Source organism: Prionailurus viverrinus, chromosome C1 (genome assembly GCF_022837055.1).
Source record: "Prionailurus viverrinus isolate Anna chromosome C1, UM_Priviv_1.0, whole genome shotgun sequence".
NCBI classification, from domain to species: Eukaryota; Metazoa; Chordata; class Mammalia; order Carnivora; family Felidae; genus Prionailurus; species Prionailurus viverrinus.
This window is the reverse complement of record NC_062568.1, coordinates 148,950,484-148,969,604: the sequence shown is the minus strand read 5'-3', so window position 1 is coordinate 148,969,604 and position 19,121 is coordinate 148,950,484. Positions and strand designations below refer to the sequence as shown.

At 39.2% G+C, this 19,121-nt stretch overlaps 1 protein-coding gene across 2 annotated transcripts in view; it reads left to right on the top strand.

Moving 5' to 3' along the window:
* GIPC2 (GIPC PDZ domain containing family member 2) overlaps positions 1 to 19,121 on the top strand; it is an 82,902-nt gene that overhangs the window by 32,918 nt on the left and 30,863 nt on the right. For both annotated transcript variants that reach the window (XM_047873560.1, XM_047873561.1), the window contains exon 3: positions 9,070 to 9,250. In XM_047873560.1, the coding sequence (XP_047729516.1) occupies positions 9,070 to 9,250 (181 nt within the window). The remainder of the gene's footprint in view (positions 1 to 9,069; positions 9,251 to 19,121) is intronic.

Below are 19,121 nucleotides of genomic sequence, written 5' to 3'. Positions count from 1 at the left end.
GAACTAGAAAAAGAATTAAATGAAACCCCAAGTTGGTAGATGGAAGGAAATAACAAATATTAGAGCAGAAATAGAGACTAAAAAGACAATAAATCAATGAAACAAAGAAAGAGCTGGCTCTTTGAAAAATAATTGACAGACCTCTAGCTAGACTCACAAAAAAGGACTCAAAATCAAATGAGAGATGTTACAGTGGAGCCATAGAAATGTAGAGGGTAGTAAGAGACTGCTATGAACTATCCTGTCTAACAAATTGGACAACGTAAGAAATGAGTAAATTCCTAGAAACCTACAACCTACCAAGACTGATGAAATAAAGAAATCTGAACAGATGGATTCAGTCTCCTTGCTAGTCATCAAAAACTTCCCAACAAAAGCCCAGGACCAGATGGCTCCACTGGTGGGTTCTACCAAGCCTTCAAAGAGAAGAATTAATCCCAGTCCTTTTTAAACTCTTCCAAAAATTAGAGTGAACTCCTCCAAACTTCTTTTATGAAGCCAGAATTACCCTGATAGAAAAACCAGACAAGAATGCCCCAAGAAAAAGGCCAGTATTCCTAATAACATAAATGCAAAAATCCTTAATATTAGCAAATCAAATTCAACAATATGTTAAAGGGATCATACATCATGGTCAAGTGGGATTTATTTCAGGGGTGATTAAACACCCATAAATCAGTGTGATATACCACATTAACAAAAGGATATAAACATTTTTTATCTCAATGGTTGAAGAAAAAAACATTTGAAAGAATTCAAATGGTAAAAAAAAAACAAAACAAAAAACTCAACAAAGTGGTATAGAGGGAACATACCTCAACATCATAAAGGTCCTGTAGGACAAACTCACAGCTAACATCATCCTTAAAGGAAAAGCTTTCAGTTTTTCTCCACAAAGATCAGGAACAAGGCAAGCATGCTCTCTCTTGCCACTTCTATTCAACACAATATTGGAAGTTCTAGCCAGAGCAGTTAGGCCAGTAAAAGAAATAAAAGGCATCCAAATTGGAGAGGAAAAAGTAAATGGTCACTGCTTGAAGGTGATATAGAAAACCTTAAAGACTTTATCCAGAAAACTGTTAGAAGTACTACAGTAAAGTTGCAGGATACAAAATTAATACACAAAAATCTTGCACTTTTATATGTGAATAATCTATCAGAAGAATCCATTCCATTTATAATTGTATCAAAAAGAATAAAATATCTATGAGTAAATTTAACCAAGGGGAAAGACCAATAATTGAAAACTATAGGATGTAAGAAAGATACAAATGGAAAGCTATTTCATGTTCTTGCATTGGAAGAATTAATGTTGTTAAATGCTAACCAAAGCAATATTACAGAGTCAGTGTGATCCCTGTCAAAATTCCAACGGCACTTTTCACAGAAATACAATAGTCCTAAAATTCATATGAACTGAAGAAGACCTGGACTAGCTGAAGCAAGGTTGAGAAAGAACAAAGCTGGAGGCATCACACTCCCTTATTTCAAACTATATTACAAAGCTCTGGTAATTTAAAAAGTGTGGTATTGGCATAGAAACACTGATCACTATGGCAGAATATAGAGCCCAGAAATAAACTTCTGCGTATATAGTCCATTTATAATAAAGGAGCCAAGAATCTACAGTGGAGAAGGGATTCTCTTCAATAAATGGTGCTGGGAAAATTGGATAGCCATCTGCAAAAGAATGAAATTGGATCATTATCTCACATCATACACAAAAATTAATCCAGGATGGGCTAAAGACTTGAATTAAAACATGAAACCACAGAACTGGCACAAGAAAACGTGGGGATTAAGCTCTTTGACATAGGTTTTTGGTGATGATTTTTGAATCTGAAAACAAAAGCAAAAGTAAACAAGTTGGACTATATCAAACTAAAAAAAGTCTAATAAAAGGGCAAGAAAGCTGAATAGACATTTTTCCAAAGAAGACCTAGATGACTACCAGATACATGAAAACATTTTTTTTTTAAGTTTGTTTTGGGAGACTGCACGCATGAGTGGGGGAGGGACAGACAGGTAGGGGAGGGAGAATCCCAAGCCAACTCTGCACTCCCGGCGTGGAGCCTGGAGGGGTGCTTGAACCCACGAACTGCAAGATCATGAACTGAAACCAAGAGTTGGACGCTTAACCGACTGAGCCACCCAGGTGCCCCCATGAAAAGATGTTCTAGGTTATTAATCATCAGGGAAATGCAAGTCAAAACCACAATGAGCTACCACCTCCACCTGTTAGAATGGCTATTACCAAAAAGACTAAAAATAACAAATGTTGCTGAGGATGGGACGTTAAGGGAACCATTGTATACTGTTGATAGGAATGTAACATGCAGCCACTATAGAAAACAATATGGAGTTTTCTTTAAAAAATTAAAAAACTACCATACAATTCAGCAGTTCCACTTCTGGGTATTTGAAGAAAATGAAAACACTAATTTGGAAAGAAAAATACACCATGCCTTTATGTATGGTATTCATTGCAGCTTTACAGTAGTCAAGATACAGAAGCAACCTAAGTGTCCATCAGTTGATAAATGGATAAAGATGTATGTGTATATACACACAATGGAGCATTAGTATTAGCTGTATAAAAGAATTAAATCTTCTCAGTTTTGGCGGTATAGATGGACCTCAAGGGCATTATGCTAAGTGAAATGTCAGAGAAAGACCTATACTGTAGAATCTATGTCGAATCTAAAACATTTATGTGATTTCTTAAGTTTGAATTAAAGTATGGTGTGGTTTTCACAGGTAAAACTTCTTGCGTAAAAGACAACAGACTTAAACATTTGTGATTTTAGCATCCAAGCCTAGATTTTCCAGAACCAGAGCATATAAATAACCTTATCAGAAAATTCAGAGTATACTTAAAACTAGAAATTCCCAGAATGGTTTAGGACTGGTTAGCAAACACTTATACAGAGGGACAGATGCTAAATATTCTAGGCTTTGTCATAATTTAGGGTCATGCAGTCTGTGGGTGCAACGTCTGTTTGAAGCCCAGTTCTTTTTGTTGTGTTCTTTTCATCAGTATTCATTGTACCTTGGTATCCTCATTTGTTAATGGAATGAGGCTTGTTGTGAGGACTAAGTGAAATAACTGTTTATAATTAAGAACGTTACGTTATCATGAGCATAGTCTGAGGACAGTGTTAGGATCAGCAGCACAGATCTCAAACTTGCTGACCATGGCAGCAGGGTGTGCAGCTCAAACAACCTTGAATGTGATACCTAAGATTTTGAGGAGGGTGGGATGCTGCCCCTAGAGTTCCGGTGTCTGTGATTAGCAGGTTTTATAAGTATATGCGATGAAATAACGGAGAATAATAATTCTCTGAGGTGGCTAGGATCCTTTGAGTTTAATAATGCTGTAAATCCTATCTTTTAAAAGTTTGTCTTCTCTGCTTTTTTGCAGTATCAAGATGAGATAAAACCAGATTAGACAAAGTTTTAAGTGTTACAGAGGATATTAAGTGACTCACTAAATATAAGCATAGCATTAATATCTTTTTTCCATCCTTTGTGTTCGAGTAGCATTTTTAGCAAGATTATTAATCTCTGTCATGTTATAATATGATTATCAAAGCATATATTCCAGAAACTTGTCTCAATTACTACCTCATTCTTTATTTTATGAACTTAAGAGGCTAAAGCTTAGGTAACCTACAACGTCTATAATCTGTGTCTTCCACTTCTGTATCTGATTCACCTTATGGTGTTCAGGTTTCTTACACTGATTTTCCTGTCTCTTCAACCCAGATCCTTATCTGCTACTTCTGTTTATTTACCTGTGCTTTGATGTTTTTTTGCCCACCTGGATTCTCACCTTGCTACTTGGACTTCTGGTAACTGCCTTTCCTCCTTCTGTCTAGACACTCTTCTAGTGACTTCTGTGACTACTTCTAGGCCCAAGACAGTGTAGATTTTTGTTCCTCTGACCTTTAATTTATTAGTAAGGTTTATACATGTCTGTAAAGTTTTTCATTTAATTAATTTTATATACTACTTATTAATAAAACTGTGACAAGTCTTAAAAACATGTGATAGGACACTGAAATTTGTGTGTTGTTGTTCAAAAAAAAAAAAGGTTCAGAAGGTATGAAGAGATGAGAGTAAAATTTGAGGCAATATTTATGTATAGATTTTCACACTCTAATGGCTTAAGAATGGGTAGATAACAGGATATTTAATAGTTTTTTTTTGTTTCTTTAGACTCTAGTCTTCTTAAAAATCTTGTTTGTTTCTCTGTGACCTTTTAGAAATTCCAGTTGTACTTAGTGGTTGCTGTGGTTACTCTTAATTCTATTAACTTGTAATGTTAATATGGACCCCTAATAAAACAGTGTCAGATTATAAATTTCTCATTTCTTTTATAATTGACTATTCGTAATGATAATGAGCTCTGAATTGGTATTATTTCACTAGCATAAAGCATCTTAATAGTTACTATTATAATGAACATAGCATTGTTCTTAAAATTTGGGGGTGAAATAGAAGCCTATTGTGAATTTTGGTATATAGTAATAAAACTTAAAAATGCCCAACCTTCCCAGGTTACCCTTTTACAATTTTCTTTTTTCTAATGACAATTATAGAGATGCTGGGGTACATGAGTTTTGCTATTAACTCTTAGATGCGGTGATCATACTGCGGATTCAGAAGAAGTTATTACTCCACTTGGTAAGAGTAGGGAATGCATATGCTTTTTTTTTTTTAATATGAAATTTATTGCCAGATTGGTTTCCATACAACACCCAGTGCTTATCCCAACAGGTGCCCTCCTCAATGCCCATCCCCCCATCAACCCTCCCTCCCACCCCCCATCAACCCTCCCTCCCACCCCCCATCAACCCTCAGTTTATTTTCAGTCTTTGAGTCTCTTATGGTTTGCCTCCCTCCCTGACTTTTTTTCCCCTCCCCCTTCCCCTCCCCCATGGTCTTCTGTCAAGTTTCTCAGGGTCCACATAAGAGTGAAAACATATGGTATCTGTCTTTCTCTGTATGACTTATTTCACTTAGCATAACAGTCCCCAGTTCCATCCACATTGCTACAGAGGGCCATATTTAATTCTTTCTCCTTGCCAAGTAGTATCCCATTGTATGTATAAACCACATCTTCTTTATCCATTCATCAGTGGATGGACATTTAGGCTCTTTCCGTAATTTGGCTATTGTTGAAAGTGCTGCTATAAACATTGGGGTACAAGTGCCCCTATGCATCAGCACTCCTGTATCCCTTGGGTAACTTCCTAACAGGGCTATTACTGGGTCCTAGGGTAGATCTATTTTTAATTTTTTGAGGAACCTCCACACTGTTTTCCGGGGTGGCTGTACCAGTTTGTATTCCCACCAACAGTGCAAGAGGGTTCCCGTTTCTCCACATCCTCTCCAGCATCTAGAGTCTCCTGATTTGTTCATTTTGACCAGTCTGACTGGCGTGAGGTGATATCTGAGTGTGGTTTTGATTTGTATTTCCCTGATGAGGAGTGACATGAGCATCTTTCCATGTGCCTATTGGCCATCTGGATGTCTTCTTTAGAGAAGTGTCTATTCATGTTTTCTGCCCATTTCTTCACTGGATTATTTGTTTTTCGGGTGTGGAGTTTGGTGAGTTCTTTATAGATTTTGGATACTAGCCCTTTGTCCGATATGTCATTTGCAAATATCTTTTCCCATTCCGTTGGTTGCCTTTTACTTTTGTTGATTGTTTCCTTTGCAGCGCAAAGATAAAAAGCTTCATGAGGTCCCAATAATTCATTTTTGCTTTTAATTCCCTTGCGTTTGGAGATGTGTCAAGTAAGAAATTGCTGCGGCTGAGGTTAGAGAGGTTTTTTCCTGCCTTCTCCTCTAGAGTTTTGATGGTTTCGTGTCTCACATTCAGGTCCTTCATCCATTTTGAGTTTATTTTTGTGAATGGTATAAGAAAGTGGTCTAGTTTCATTCTTCTGCATGTTGCTGTCCAGTTCTCCCAGCACCATTTGTTAAAGAGACTGTCTTTTTTCCATTGGATATTCTTTCTTTGTCAAAGATTAGTTAGCCATACTTTTGTGGGTCCAATTCTGGAGTCCCTATTCCATTGGTCTATGTGTCTGTTCTTGTGCCAATACCAAGCTGTGTTGATGATCACAGCTTTGTTGTAGAGGCTAAAGTCTGGGATTGTGATGCCTCCCGCTTTGGTCTTCTTCTTCAATATTACTTTGGCTATTTAGGGTCTTTTGTGGTTCCATACAAATTTTAGGATTGCTTGTTCTAGCTTCGGGAAGATTGCTGGTGCAATTTTGATTGGGATTACATTGAATGTGTAGATGGCTTTGGGTAGTATTGATATTTTAACAATATTCTTTCAATCTATGAGCACAGAATTTTTCCATTTCTTTGTATCTTTTTCAATTTCCTTCATAAGCTTTCTTTTTTTTTTTAATATATGAAATTTATTGACAAATTGGTTTCCATACAACACCCAGTGCTCATCCCAAAAGGTGCCCTCCTCAATACCCATCACCCACCCTCTCCTCCCTCCCACCCCCCATCAACCCTCAGTTTGTTCTCAGTTTTTAACAGTCTCTTATGCTTTGGCTGTCTCCCACTCTAACCTCTTTTTTTTTTTTTCCCTTCCCCTCCCCCATGGGTTCCTGTTAAGTTTCTCAGGATCCACATAAGAGTGAAACCATATGGTATCTGTCTTTCTCTGTATGGCTTATTTCACTTAGTATCACACTCTCCAGTTCCATCCACGTTGCTACAAAAGGCCATATTTCATTTTTTCTCATTGCCACGTAGTACTCCATTGTGTATATAAACCACAATTTCTTTATCCATTCATCAGTTGATGGACATTTAGGCTGTTTCCATAATTTGGCTATTGTTGAGAGTGCTGCTATGAACATTGGGGTACAAGTGGCCCTATGCATCAGTACTCCTGTATCCCTTGGATAAATTCCTAGCAGTGCTATTGCTGGGTCATAGGGTAGGTCTATTTTTAATTTTCTGAGGAACCTCCACACTGCTTTCCAGAGCGGCTGCACCAATTTGCATTCCCACCAACAGTGCAAGAGGGTTCCCGTTTCTCCACATCCTCTCCAGCATCTATAGTCTCCTGATTTGTTCATTTTGGCCACTCTGACTGGCGTGAGGTGATAACCTGAGTGTGGTTTTGATTTGTATTTCCCTGATAAGGAGCGACGCTGAACGTCTTTTCATGTGCCTGTTGGCCATCCGAATGTCTTCTTTAGAAAAGTGTCTATTCATGTTTTCTGCCCATTTCTTCACTGGGTTATTTGTTTTTCGGGTGTGGAGTTTGGTGAGCTCTGTATAGATTTTGGATACTAGCCCTTTGTCCGATATGTCATTTGCGAATATCTTTTCCCATTCTGTTGGTTGCCTTTTAGTTTTGTTGGTTGTTTCCTTTGCTGTGCAGAAGCTTTTTATCTTCATAAGGTCCCAGTAATTCACTTTTGCTTTTAATTCCCTTGCCTTTGGGGATGTGTCGAGTAAGAGATTGCTACGGCTGAGGTCAGAGAGGTCTTTTCCTGCTTTCTCCTCTAAGGTTTTGATGGTTTCCTGTCTCACATTTAGGTCCTTTATCCATTTTGAGTTTATTTTTGTGAATGGTGTGAGAAAGTGGTCTAGTTTCAACCTTCTGCATGTTGCTGTCCAGTTCTCCCAGCACCATTTGTTAAAGAGGCTGTCTTTTTTCCATTGGATGTTCTTTCCTGCTTTGTCAAAGATGAGTTGGCCATACGTTTGTGGGTCTAGTTCTGGGGTTTCTATTCTATTCCATTGGTCTATGTGTCTGTTTTTGTGCCACTTCATAAGCTTTCTATAGTTTTCAGCATACAGATCTTTTACATCTTTAGTTAGGTTTATTCCTAGGTATTTTATGATTCTTGGTGCAATTGTGAATGGGATCAGTTTGTTTGTCTTTTGGTTGCTTCATTATTAGTGTATAAGAATGCAACTGGTTTCTGTACGTTAATTTTGTATCCTGTGACTTTGCTGAATTAATGTATCAGTTCTAGCAGACTTCTGGTGGAGTCTATCGGATTTTCCATGTACAATATCATGTCATCTGCAAAAAGTGAAAGCTTAACTTCATCTTTGCCAATTTTGATGGCTTTGATTTCCTTTTGTTGTCTGATTGCTGATGCTAGCACTACCCTTATGTTAAACAACAGTGGTGAGAGTGGACATCCCTGTAGTGTTCCTGATCTCGGGGAAAGCTCTCAGTTTTTCCCCATTGAGGATGATATTAGCTGTGGGCTTTTCATAAATGGCTTTTATGATGTTTAAGTATGTTCCTTCTATCCCAACTTTCTCAAGGATTTTTATTAAGAAAGGATGCTGAATTTTGTCAAATGCTTTTTCTGCATCGATTGACAGCACCATATGGTTCTTATCTTTTCTTTTATTGTGATGTATCACATTGATTTGTGAATATTGAACCAGCCCTGCATCCCAGGAATGAATCCCACTTGATCATGGTGAATAATTCTTTTTATATGCTGTTGAATTCGATTTGCTAGTATCTTGTTGAGAATTTTTACATCCATATTCATCAGGGATACTGGCCTATAGTTCTCTTTTTTTGCTGGGTCTCTGGTTTGGGAATCAAAGTAATGCTGGCTTCATAGAATGAGTCTGGAAGTTTTCCTTCCCTTCCTATTTTTTGGAAGAGATCTTTCCAAGCTTCAATTTTTCAGTCTATGGTCTGAGGGTCTCCTAAAGGTTGTTGAAATTAAATGAGATGGCAAATGTAAAGTGCTTAGTTTAGAGCTCAGCATATGTAACAACACTTACTATAGAAGCAGGAGAGTAACACCTTAACGATTCTTAGGGGAGTAACCCAGAGGATTTGAGGAGAAGTTTCTTGGAGGAGGTATGATGACTGATGGAGCAGAGTTCTGAATGAGGTATGGTGGTTGTCCTTTGTTGCCTGGTCTTTATCTTTAACTGAGCATTAAGCTGCATTGTGAATATGTCAATACATATAATGTCTCGGGGGCATAAAAAGGAATGTTATACAGTTCCATTTTGTATTAAGTGTTATCCTTAATTTTCTTTCAGAGAATTAAAGATGGTAGCCTAATTGACTCCATTAAAACCATCTGTGTGGGGGATCATATTGAATCCATAAATGGAGAAGATATCATTGGGTGGCGTCACTATGATGTTGCTAAGAAGTTAAAGGAATTAAAAAAAGATGAACCCTTTACCTTGAAGTTAATAGAACCTAAGAAGGCATTTGGTAAGTTTGGGTGTGTGTATGTGTGTGAAGTGTTCCCTTCCCTGGCTTGTCTTTCTAAGGGTAGTGAGCACTGAGATGTGGTGCCATGTGATTTAGTATATCCATTAAGGATATAGAGAATGAGAGCACTACTTATAAGGGAAACAACTATTCAAGGAGAAAGAATTGCCTAAAAGGACATTTTCTGAAAGACCTTTGGAGTTACAAAGTCTGATGTCGAGTGACTTTGTGGCTGTTCCAGACTCCAAGAACAGCACATTGTAATATATTCATCTTGCTGAGGAGTAAAATTTTTGACTGGGCTCTCTAAGCCATAACTATTGTTCATGGACCTTAACAGCAAAAACTTTTAGTTACACATAGAATTGGTATTTAAAATAGTTATCTAGTCTATTTTAAAGACTTCCTTCAATACTTTTTCGCCATTAGCATTTTGAATTTGGCAGCATGGGATGGTATGAAATTACTTCCACTTTGGTGTGACATCTGTAGTTGCTTGGTTTTAGCCATGGCAGCTGTGTTCCAACTGTTCAAACCCCTAGGGCTATCTCATCTACAGGAAAATGTGCCAGCTTCTCCTGACTATCCAGCACTATTTTAATAAGCCAAATGACGGCCTCTGGTGTTCATCAATGTTGAAATATCTTTAGCAGAATCATTCTAGGCTGCCCTTACTCATCCATGACCCCACCCAACTTCTGTTTTTCCCTTTGCTCACAGAACATAAATATTCCTTATAGTTTGTTTCTAATGGATATTTTCTCAGGGCAGTAAATAAAAGTGATGGGAGAATGCAGTGGGTCTGGGGAATTACATTTCCCCTCCCTTAACAAGTAAGCGACAGATACTATCCATATGGAAGTGGAAATTCTTCTCTGCTTCCAAGCGATTCTGTGCCATTTAATAGAAATACGGTGTAGGTTATATTACTTGTGGGAGCGGGGTTACATAGATGTAAGAAAAGAATGCCTTGCACTGAGCAATGTACAGAATTAGTGAACCACTATATTGTATACCTGAAACTAATATAACACTGTATGTTAACTATACTGGAATTAAAATAACTTAAACAAACAAACATTGGGGGTGGGGGGAAAGAATCCCTTATTCCAGTGCTGCTCCTGGAAGGACCATCCTAGGAGACCATGCTATCGATACTGTGATTCTGTGTGGTGTGCAACCAAGCTTCTGAGTACACTTGTCACAGAGGAAGGTGGGCACACTCAGGTTTCTGTCCACCTCCTTGTGAACTGGCTTTGTTTGCTACCCAGTTCCCCAGATCATAACCTATAAACTGATTGGATATAAGCAGTTTGATTTGATTTAGACTTTTCATAAATCAGTTCTTCTCTTAGTACAACTCAAGGAATATAATTTTTTCCTACATTTGTCTCTAGCACATAATCTCTTTTTCAGAATTAATCTCTATTTTTACCTATTGTCTGCATTGAAATCTTGTGGTCCCTGTATCTTTGTAGAAAGTTGCTGATATACATTAACTTGGATGCTTGGTTGATATTAGTCTTGGATGTTACAGAAGTCATTGTATTTAGCTATTATTGCTCCATGATTAGATTTTTTTCCCTTTCAATGCCGGAGACACATGTATAGATGGATAAACCCCCACACTGCCTTATGTGCTAGCTACTATTGAACCTGCTCTCTATTGCTCCTATGAATTCCGTGTACACATTTGAGGACACTGGGTAGGATTTTCCTAGTGGGGGTATATTATTTCTGTATCCCAAATTCTGGTGGTGCTGTGGTTAGGACATGTAGAAATTGATTTTGGAGTAATGATAGGTTTTATTTTCCAACGTTACTGTGGCAGCTTAACTCTACTTAAATCTGCTGATCAATATGCATTATCTCCTCTGGGTTGGTACTTGACTTTGGGCCATAGCCTGGGGGTTTTTCTCTGAGAAATAGGCCTTGCTACTCTGTCTGTCCTTCAGCCTTTAATTTTGCTGCTTTTTGCCTCTGGGATAAAGGCAGTAGTAGTTGTTTCTTTTCTTTGACTTCATCCCAGTGCTTGGTGCTTTTCCCAGAAGGGAGTATACATCAAGAGGTACTTAGGGGATCTAGCTTCCCCCAGTTCTCTTGGTTCTGATCTTATTTTTTGCTGTTTCCTTCTATCCTGGATCTTATAGCATTGTCATTGATGGATTGATTCAAATTCATTGTCCTTCATGATTATCTGACTTTGTTGTCTTGGATTCCCACAGAAGAAAAGGCCAGTGTAGGTGAGGCAGAACGTTCTCATCTCTGTGATCAGATAGGCTGCCTAGGCTGAAGTGAAGTCATTTCTAGGATTGTACTGAAAGCTGTCGAAATAGCCATACACTCTAGTATTTTGACTTTTGCCTACCAACTTCCCTAAAGATTTAGCCTGGGGAGGCATGTGGACTGGGTTCCAAAATCCAAGGAGGAAGAGTGCAGTTGGCTGCTTTGCAATGGTGTAATAAAGATGATGAATTCAACTTTCAGACATGGATGGGGGAATCCTTACAGCCTGCTCCCATTTTCATAGGTCCACCACATCCCACTTTTGGGGGCCATTATATATGCCAAGATTCTTTGAGAGCTACAGAATAAACACTTCCTAGTTTATTGAAAACCCATTTTGTTTGTTTTTTTTTAGAAGACTATCAGGTCTCAGAAACAGACTGTCAGTCAAGCCTTGGGAAGGTCGGGAGCTAAGGCCATTTCAGGGATGTTTGAACCAGGCACCTTTCATGGCACTGAATTAACTCCCTTTAGGTATTTCCTATCTTCATGTTTCTCCACTGAGGATTCAGATTCCTCAGAGAGGGAGGGACACTGATTAAGTCATGTTCCATCTTGATAGTGAAGAAGGCAGTGTTACATGATCAGTAGGCCCACCAAAATCATGCAGGACAGGAGGGAGAGGTTTCCTTTTGGGTAGGAAAAAGTAGCAGATGTTCATTTTGCCGTTTCTCCTAAGTTATTACCTTGTTTAGTGGAGTGTGTTGGTGTTCTCTTGACTTTGAATCTGACCGTACCCATGCATGATACTATGAGGCTGGGTGTGTAGAATGGATATGGAGGGGGGTGCCTGGGTGGCTCAGTCTGTAAAGCATTTGACTCTTGATCTCAGCTCAGATCTCGATCTCAGGGTCGTGAATTCAGGCCCTGTGTTGGCTCCAGCCTGGGCGTGAAGCCTACTTAAAAAAAAGAATGGATGTGGAGGGAGGCAGGATATTGTCAATTGGCTTTGCATGTCTGGTCTTAAGGATTTTTTTTTTTTTTAATTTTAAGTAATCTTTACACCCAGCATGAGGCTTACTCAGATTTAACACCCTGAGATCAGGAGTCTCATGCTCTACCAACTGAGCCAGACAGGCACCCTGCATCAAGCTTTCTTTTAGGGAAAGGGTGAAAGAAACATTCTTAGTGCTGATCACCAGATTTGGAAAGGACAACAATCCAGATTTGGACTATACTTCTGAGAAGATCTTTCATTTATCGTCTCCCACAGTTAACTTAAGAATCTGCTGTGTTCTGGGAACTCCATTAGGCACAGTGGATACTAAGAAAGAAGGCTATAGTTCTTACCTTTTGAGGAGTTCACAGTTTAGCAGGAGGCTGTTATTCAGTGAATTTTGCCCCTAAAATTCATGTGTTGAAATCCTAATCTCCACTACCTCAAAATGTAACTGTATTTTGAGATAAGGTCTTTAAGGAGGTAATTAAATTAAAATGAGATCATTAGGGTGAGCCCTGATCCAATATGACTGGTATAAGAAGAGGAAATTTGGACATAAATACACATAGAGAATGCCATGTGACCACGAAGATCTCTACGAGTCAAGAAGAGTGGTCTTAGAAGAAAGCAACCTTGGTGTTGGCTTGATCTCGGACTTTTCTAGAACTGAGAAAATGATTTCTTATGTTTCAGATAGGTGGTCTTTTGTACTTGCCCTAGGAAACTAACACAGAAGCCAATAGGCTTAAAAAAAAAATCACAGTGCAAATTCTTTGACTATAGCAGTATGGGCTCCCTAGTAATCTAGAAGGTACAGGTGGGGTGTCTTAGCTGTCCTTTGGCCTTGGGTATATGGCAAGAACATCCTGATGTTTTCATTCAATAGATGTTTGATCAGTTAATACATGTTGGTCTTAGGATATTAATTGCTGATATAGTTTCTTGAGAGTCCACTGTATTCCATCACGATATTACCTGCTTGGTCTGTCTGTGAATAAGATCTAATTCTTGCCTTTAAGAAGCTCAGATCTAGTGGGAAGAGATAGATATGAAAAGAAAGAAATCCAATAGAGTGTTAGAGGTGCTAACATGTATTAGAGGCATAAAAGTGGGAGACATCAGGTGTACCTAAGAGTTGAGGAAAAGCTTTCTGGAGAAAGGATTTGAGCTGAATCTTAAAAGAGGTGTGCTCAGTAAACAAATTAGGAAAGGTTGTCCCAGGGAGTGAGAATACAATAAGGGTGCAGAGGCATGGGGCAGTATCCTATGTTTGGGAATAAGCATGTATGTCAGTGTGATTCCAATAGAGGTTATAGGTGGTTGTGTGGCAAGAGACGAAGCTCAAGGGTCAGTAGAGACCAAATAATCAAGACCCTTATATGTGAAGATAAAGACTGGGCAATGAAGGGGCTTAAGCAGGAGAGTGACATGATGAGACTTGGCTTTTAGACAGTTTGGAGACTGTGTCAAAGCGGGGGTGGTTTATGAGATAGTGGTCAACGAAATCCATGAAGATTCTATTGTGTAGGTTGCAGAGAGAGAAGGCGAAATCCTGAATTAAGGTAGTACCGGTAGGTATGGAGATGAGAAATGGTTCCGAGGAATAGACAGTGGCGTGCTGGAGCCATTTGTGCACATCTCTTCCAAACTCCACATTTAGTGACATCATTTACATCACAGACATAGAAAAGTGCTGCAAGTCAGGACTTTTTTTTTTTTTTTTTAAGCTTAGAGAGCTGATGGTTAAACATTTATCTGTGTACTAGTGAATATTAAGAAGGTAGAATTGGCAACTCATTGTAGAGGTAAAAGATATTGCAGATGATGACCCACAGATGTGGCTTGGGTGAGGGATTGTAGTGCCATTCTTTAAGATGAGGAAAACGAAGAGAAACATATTTGGGTGAGAAGATAGGGAAGAGAGACTGTACTTACAGTATAATTTTGGGCCTGAGGAATTTGAAACTTGTGGGAAAATTTAGTTGGCAATGTGTAAGAGGTAGACAGGTGTCGAGAACTGGAGCCTCGGGGATGGGATTTAGGAGTAATTTCAAGCTGTGGAAATCCCATCACTCAGAGGAGTAAGAGAAAAAGATCAAACCTAGAGCTGTGGGGGAAGCCCAGCCTTTCCTGAGTAGAGGGAGGAGGGGCCAGCACAGTGAGGAATGGCCAGACCTGGAGGAGACAGCTTTTGGATGCCCTTTCCCCAAGCACTCAAGAGCCCAGTACTTGTCCCAAGAGCAGATGCTCCACTGCAGCTTTTCCTGAGTTGGCGGTGGGGCTCTGAGGGGGAGCTAAAGGCTATTTTAAGACACACCCTCAGATTCTCCTGTGTTGATCAGAGTTTAAATCACTGTTCATCCAGTGGATCTCAACCAGTGTGTTTAAAACACCAAGTAGTGGCACCTGGGTGGCTCAGTCTGTTAAGTGTCTGACTTCGACTCAGGTCATGATCTCACGGTTTGTGAGTTTGAGTCCTGCATTGGGTTCTCTGCTGTTAGAGCAGAGCCTGCTTTGGATTCTCTGTCCTCTTCCATTTGCCACTCCCCTGCTCATTTTCTATCTTGGTCTGTCTCTTTCAAAAATAAACATTATAAAAAAACCCCAAAACACAAAGTAGAATAGAATCGGAAACTTCATAGTGCTTTGTGCCTAGTAAGGGTAGGTTACACTGTACGTGTCAGTTACGTTTTGTATATTTGTGTTTCAGTTATGTATATATTTGTAATTGTGTTATGATATGTGTATTTGTCACTGTGGGTCATAGCAAAAAAATGATAAAAATGGAAGCCACTGGTTTAAATGATTCCCTTGTTAAAAATTTGTAGCTTGAGAAATCTTTCCCATACCTAACATGGTTTCTCCTGGTCAGCTGCTTTCTGATCCAAATTTTTCTCCTTCTAGCCATGAGTTGATGGCAGCCTTCCCAGTCCTTATCAAGTATCGGGTGGAATGTCTCTAGTGATATTTTTTTTAGGGCATGGCTCACTTCCTTTCCCTTTTTGCCAATGAAAAGGAACATGTCTCCACAATGAGCTCAACACTGCAGGGTTTGCCCTGTAAACCTAGACTTTCCCAAGACTGTGAAAACCCACTCTTCCATTTAGCTGGCTTTAAGACTAGACTAGTTCAACTGGTTTGTTTCCTGTGCGGCCTTTTAACTGCAGAAAAATAACTGTTAAATCTCTGAAACTTTGGTTGTTTTACTTGGATGATTCTCTATGTATCCCAGAGAAGTTCTTTAATTTGTATTTGTTGCCCTTTATGGAAAGATGTTTGTGGAAGAAGGCCTGAAGTGTTTTTTGTAAATTGTTTTCAAAATCAGAAAGGGAGTTAAAAGAAAAGTGTACCTCCTAAAGCATTAATAGTCTTTGCTTTGGGGTTAGATTTTGTAACAGATCTCCGGGCTATGTCTTCTTTTAGAGGCTTCATTTCTGTGCTATGTGTCTATCAGAATAGGATGTTCAGTATGTGAAGTACGTCTGAGTCCTTTGAGTCATTCACAGCTGGAAAACTCGGACCTCATCTGTGTGATTCAGCTTCACTGATATGCTCCTTTTCAAAGACTAAGTCTATTTGATATTAAGACAGAAACTTTGGCTTTTAAGTTTTAGATGACTTTTTAGATAGTATTTTTTAAGTGTTTGAAATGTCTATTCTTCATGCTATTTCTAGTGAAAAAGTTTCAACCAACAAATGCTTTTAGTGCCTTTTCATGTATACTGAATTCTACAAAACATACTGGGGAATATGGTAAAAGTTACTGAAGAGAAAGTACAAGTAATTAAGTATATAGACTGTCACGTTTGGACTCTGTGATCATGTGGCATTGGATTAAACTTTGTGACTTGGTTTCTTCATACAAAAAGTGAAAATGAAAATAGTATTTATCCTATCAGGCCACTGCGAGGGTTAAATGATTAAATACATGAAAAGAGAACAGAACAGTCCCTGACACCTAGTAAGTATTCAATGTAAGTTTTATTACTATTATTATGAAGGTGGAACCTTTCTGTAAGGGGTGATTTTAGGAACAAGACAAACACATGTGAAACTTGAAAAGTAATGGAGATGAGTTGGTGATTAGCACGTTATTTGTTGGGAACTCTGGCACGGTTCCAGATCTCGAAAAGACCTACGATGATATCCTGTCTCCTATCAGTGAGATATATCTGTATGTCCTTATAGTAGCTGCCTGCCATTCACTTTTCTAAGTACTTTCTATGTTGGAAATCACTTAATCCTTTCAACCTTGCTAGAATATGAAGCAGTTTGTCCAAGGTTTTAGACTAGTGAGTGATGGAGGCAGCCTTCTAACCCATGCAGTGAGCCTTCAGAGCCAGCTTTCTAACAACTGTTGCAGATACGTCTGTATGTTTGCTGTCCTCAAGGAGCTTCCAATTTATAGGAGGCAGATATATTAAGAATCAAGTAATTCTATTAATAGCAGTAAGGTACCATTTATTGAAGGCTTATAGGAAGCAATAAAGAGCATAGACTGAGACAAATTGCTTGGGTTTAATTCCTATCTCTGCTGCTTGTTATCTATGTGATTTTGGACCATGTACTCCCTCTGTTCCTGTTTACTTATCTATAAAGCCTTGTGAGATTAGATGAGTTAATATATGTAAAGTACTTAGAATAGTGCTTGGCACATAGTGCTACATAAATGTAAGTCATTACTAATAGGACTGTTATGGCCTGATTTAATCATCATGCCATTCCTGAGAGTTTTTCAGATAAGTAAACTGAGACTTTGGGCAGTTAAATACCTTGCTGAGGTCACCCAACGGTGGATGGGAAGTGCAAATACAGTACTCCATTCCTGTTTGCTCCTGAGGCTTGTATTAACATTGGATGTTACTGCCTTTCTAGAATACAACACAAGCCAGGGTATGTGCTAGAAAAACGTTTAAAGTGCAGTTCGGCTGAGAGCTGACTGTCTATGACTGGGAAGGGTTCTAAAGCTTCGACAGTGATGGGGGCTGGGAGAAATGGTAAGATTGGGAAGGAACTTCCCCAAAGAGAAAGCCATGGTTTTTGGTAGGTTCCACCAGAATCAGGGACCAGGGCCCTATTTCCATGTAACTCCCCGTAAGAGGTGACAGGATGCCTGATAGAGTTCCATAGGATATTAGAGACTTAAGAACTGTGGCCTTATGGGGCACCTAGGTGGTGGCTCAGCTGGTTGAAAATCCAGCTTTGGCTCGGGGCATAATTCTGCGGTTGGTGAGTTCAAGCCCCTCATCGGGCTTGCTACTGTCAGCGGAGAGCCTGCTTCAGATCCATCGTCCCCCTCTGTCCCTCCTGCTTGTGTGCTCACTATCTAAAAACAAAAACAAAAGAACCTTCCAAAGAACAAAACTGTAGCCTTGCGGGCTTGAGGTCAAGATTGCCCTGTGTCCTGGGCTTAGGCTACAAGTGGACACACTGACTCAGACATAGTTTCAGACTGTAGGGTTTTTGTTGGACTGAGCCCATTAGCAGCCCTCTTGATGCTCAGAGAGGGAAGAGAGACTTCAAAAACAAAGCTAAGGCTCGGTTTCTCACCAAGCCTCTGGAATGAGGGGCTCCGAATCCTGTTCAATCTGACCTTTCTTATACCCAAAATTGTGGAGTAAAATTTTAAATCTGCTTCAGAAATTTAAATTGATGTTCAGAGAAGGGAAAGGTAGGTAGGTGAAATCTTCCTAGGGAAGATTTGCATTTGAACTCGGTCTTGGTAGATGGGAGGAAAAGTATAGACGGTTTTCTGTGGGAAGTGTTGAGAACAGTGAAGAGCTTGGGCTTGTAGGAACTGCAGCAAATCAGGCTGCAGAAGCAGTTCTGGGTTATTATAAGAAGAGCTCCAAAAATGAGGTGGGGAATCTGAGCTTGTTTTTGAGGGAGAGAGGGAGTCCTTTAGGTATTAGAACTGAAGAATGACATGAAATAGATTTTGGGGATTTAGCCTGAAAATCAATGTGGCTGGATTTTATAGAGAAGAAACTGTATAGGAGGCTGCAGCAGCAGTCTGGGAGTAAATAAGGGCTGGGATTAGGGGCAGCAGTAGGGATTTGAAGGAGAGAAAGAAGCCTGAGTAATATTGCCAAGGCCAACATGGTTGTCAGGAGTTGGATTGATGCTGCTTAAAGGAGAAGAGAGAAGAGAAAGTTCAGAAGAAACAAATGTCACTCCCAAGATGCCTATCCTTGGAGCCTGTGTAATAAGAGTGATGACTGGAAATGAGGCAGTTTGGATGTAGAATTGGTTTGAGGGAAAGTTAGGGAGAGATGTTCAGTTTTAGATATTTTGCATTTTATCTGACAGTGGCACTCGTGTGTGTGTATGTATATATGTGTATACGTATATACATACATATGTATATACATGTATTATATATATATGTGTGTGTGTGTGTATGTGTATACACAGGCAAAGGCTTAAGGTCTTCACAGTGATAAATTTAGGGGGTAGAACATGCCACTTAATCATCTTTTTATGTCACAGAATTTGTTCTGCTCTTCTATCTAACTGGATGTTGGTTTGGCATTTGCCACTAAGATACTATGGGAGAAGATAAATAAAGAGCCAAATTCTCTTTTGTGGGGTGTGGCAGATGTGTTGAATACTGAGTGTAACTGATAAATGCGTTTTCAGCGTAAG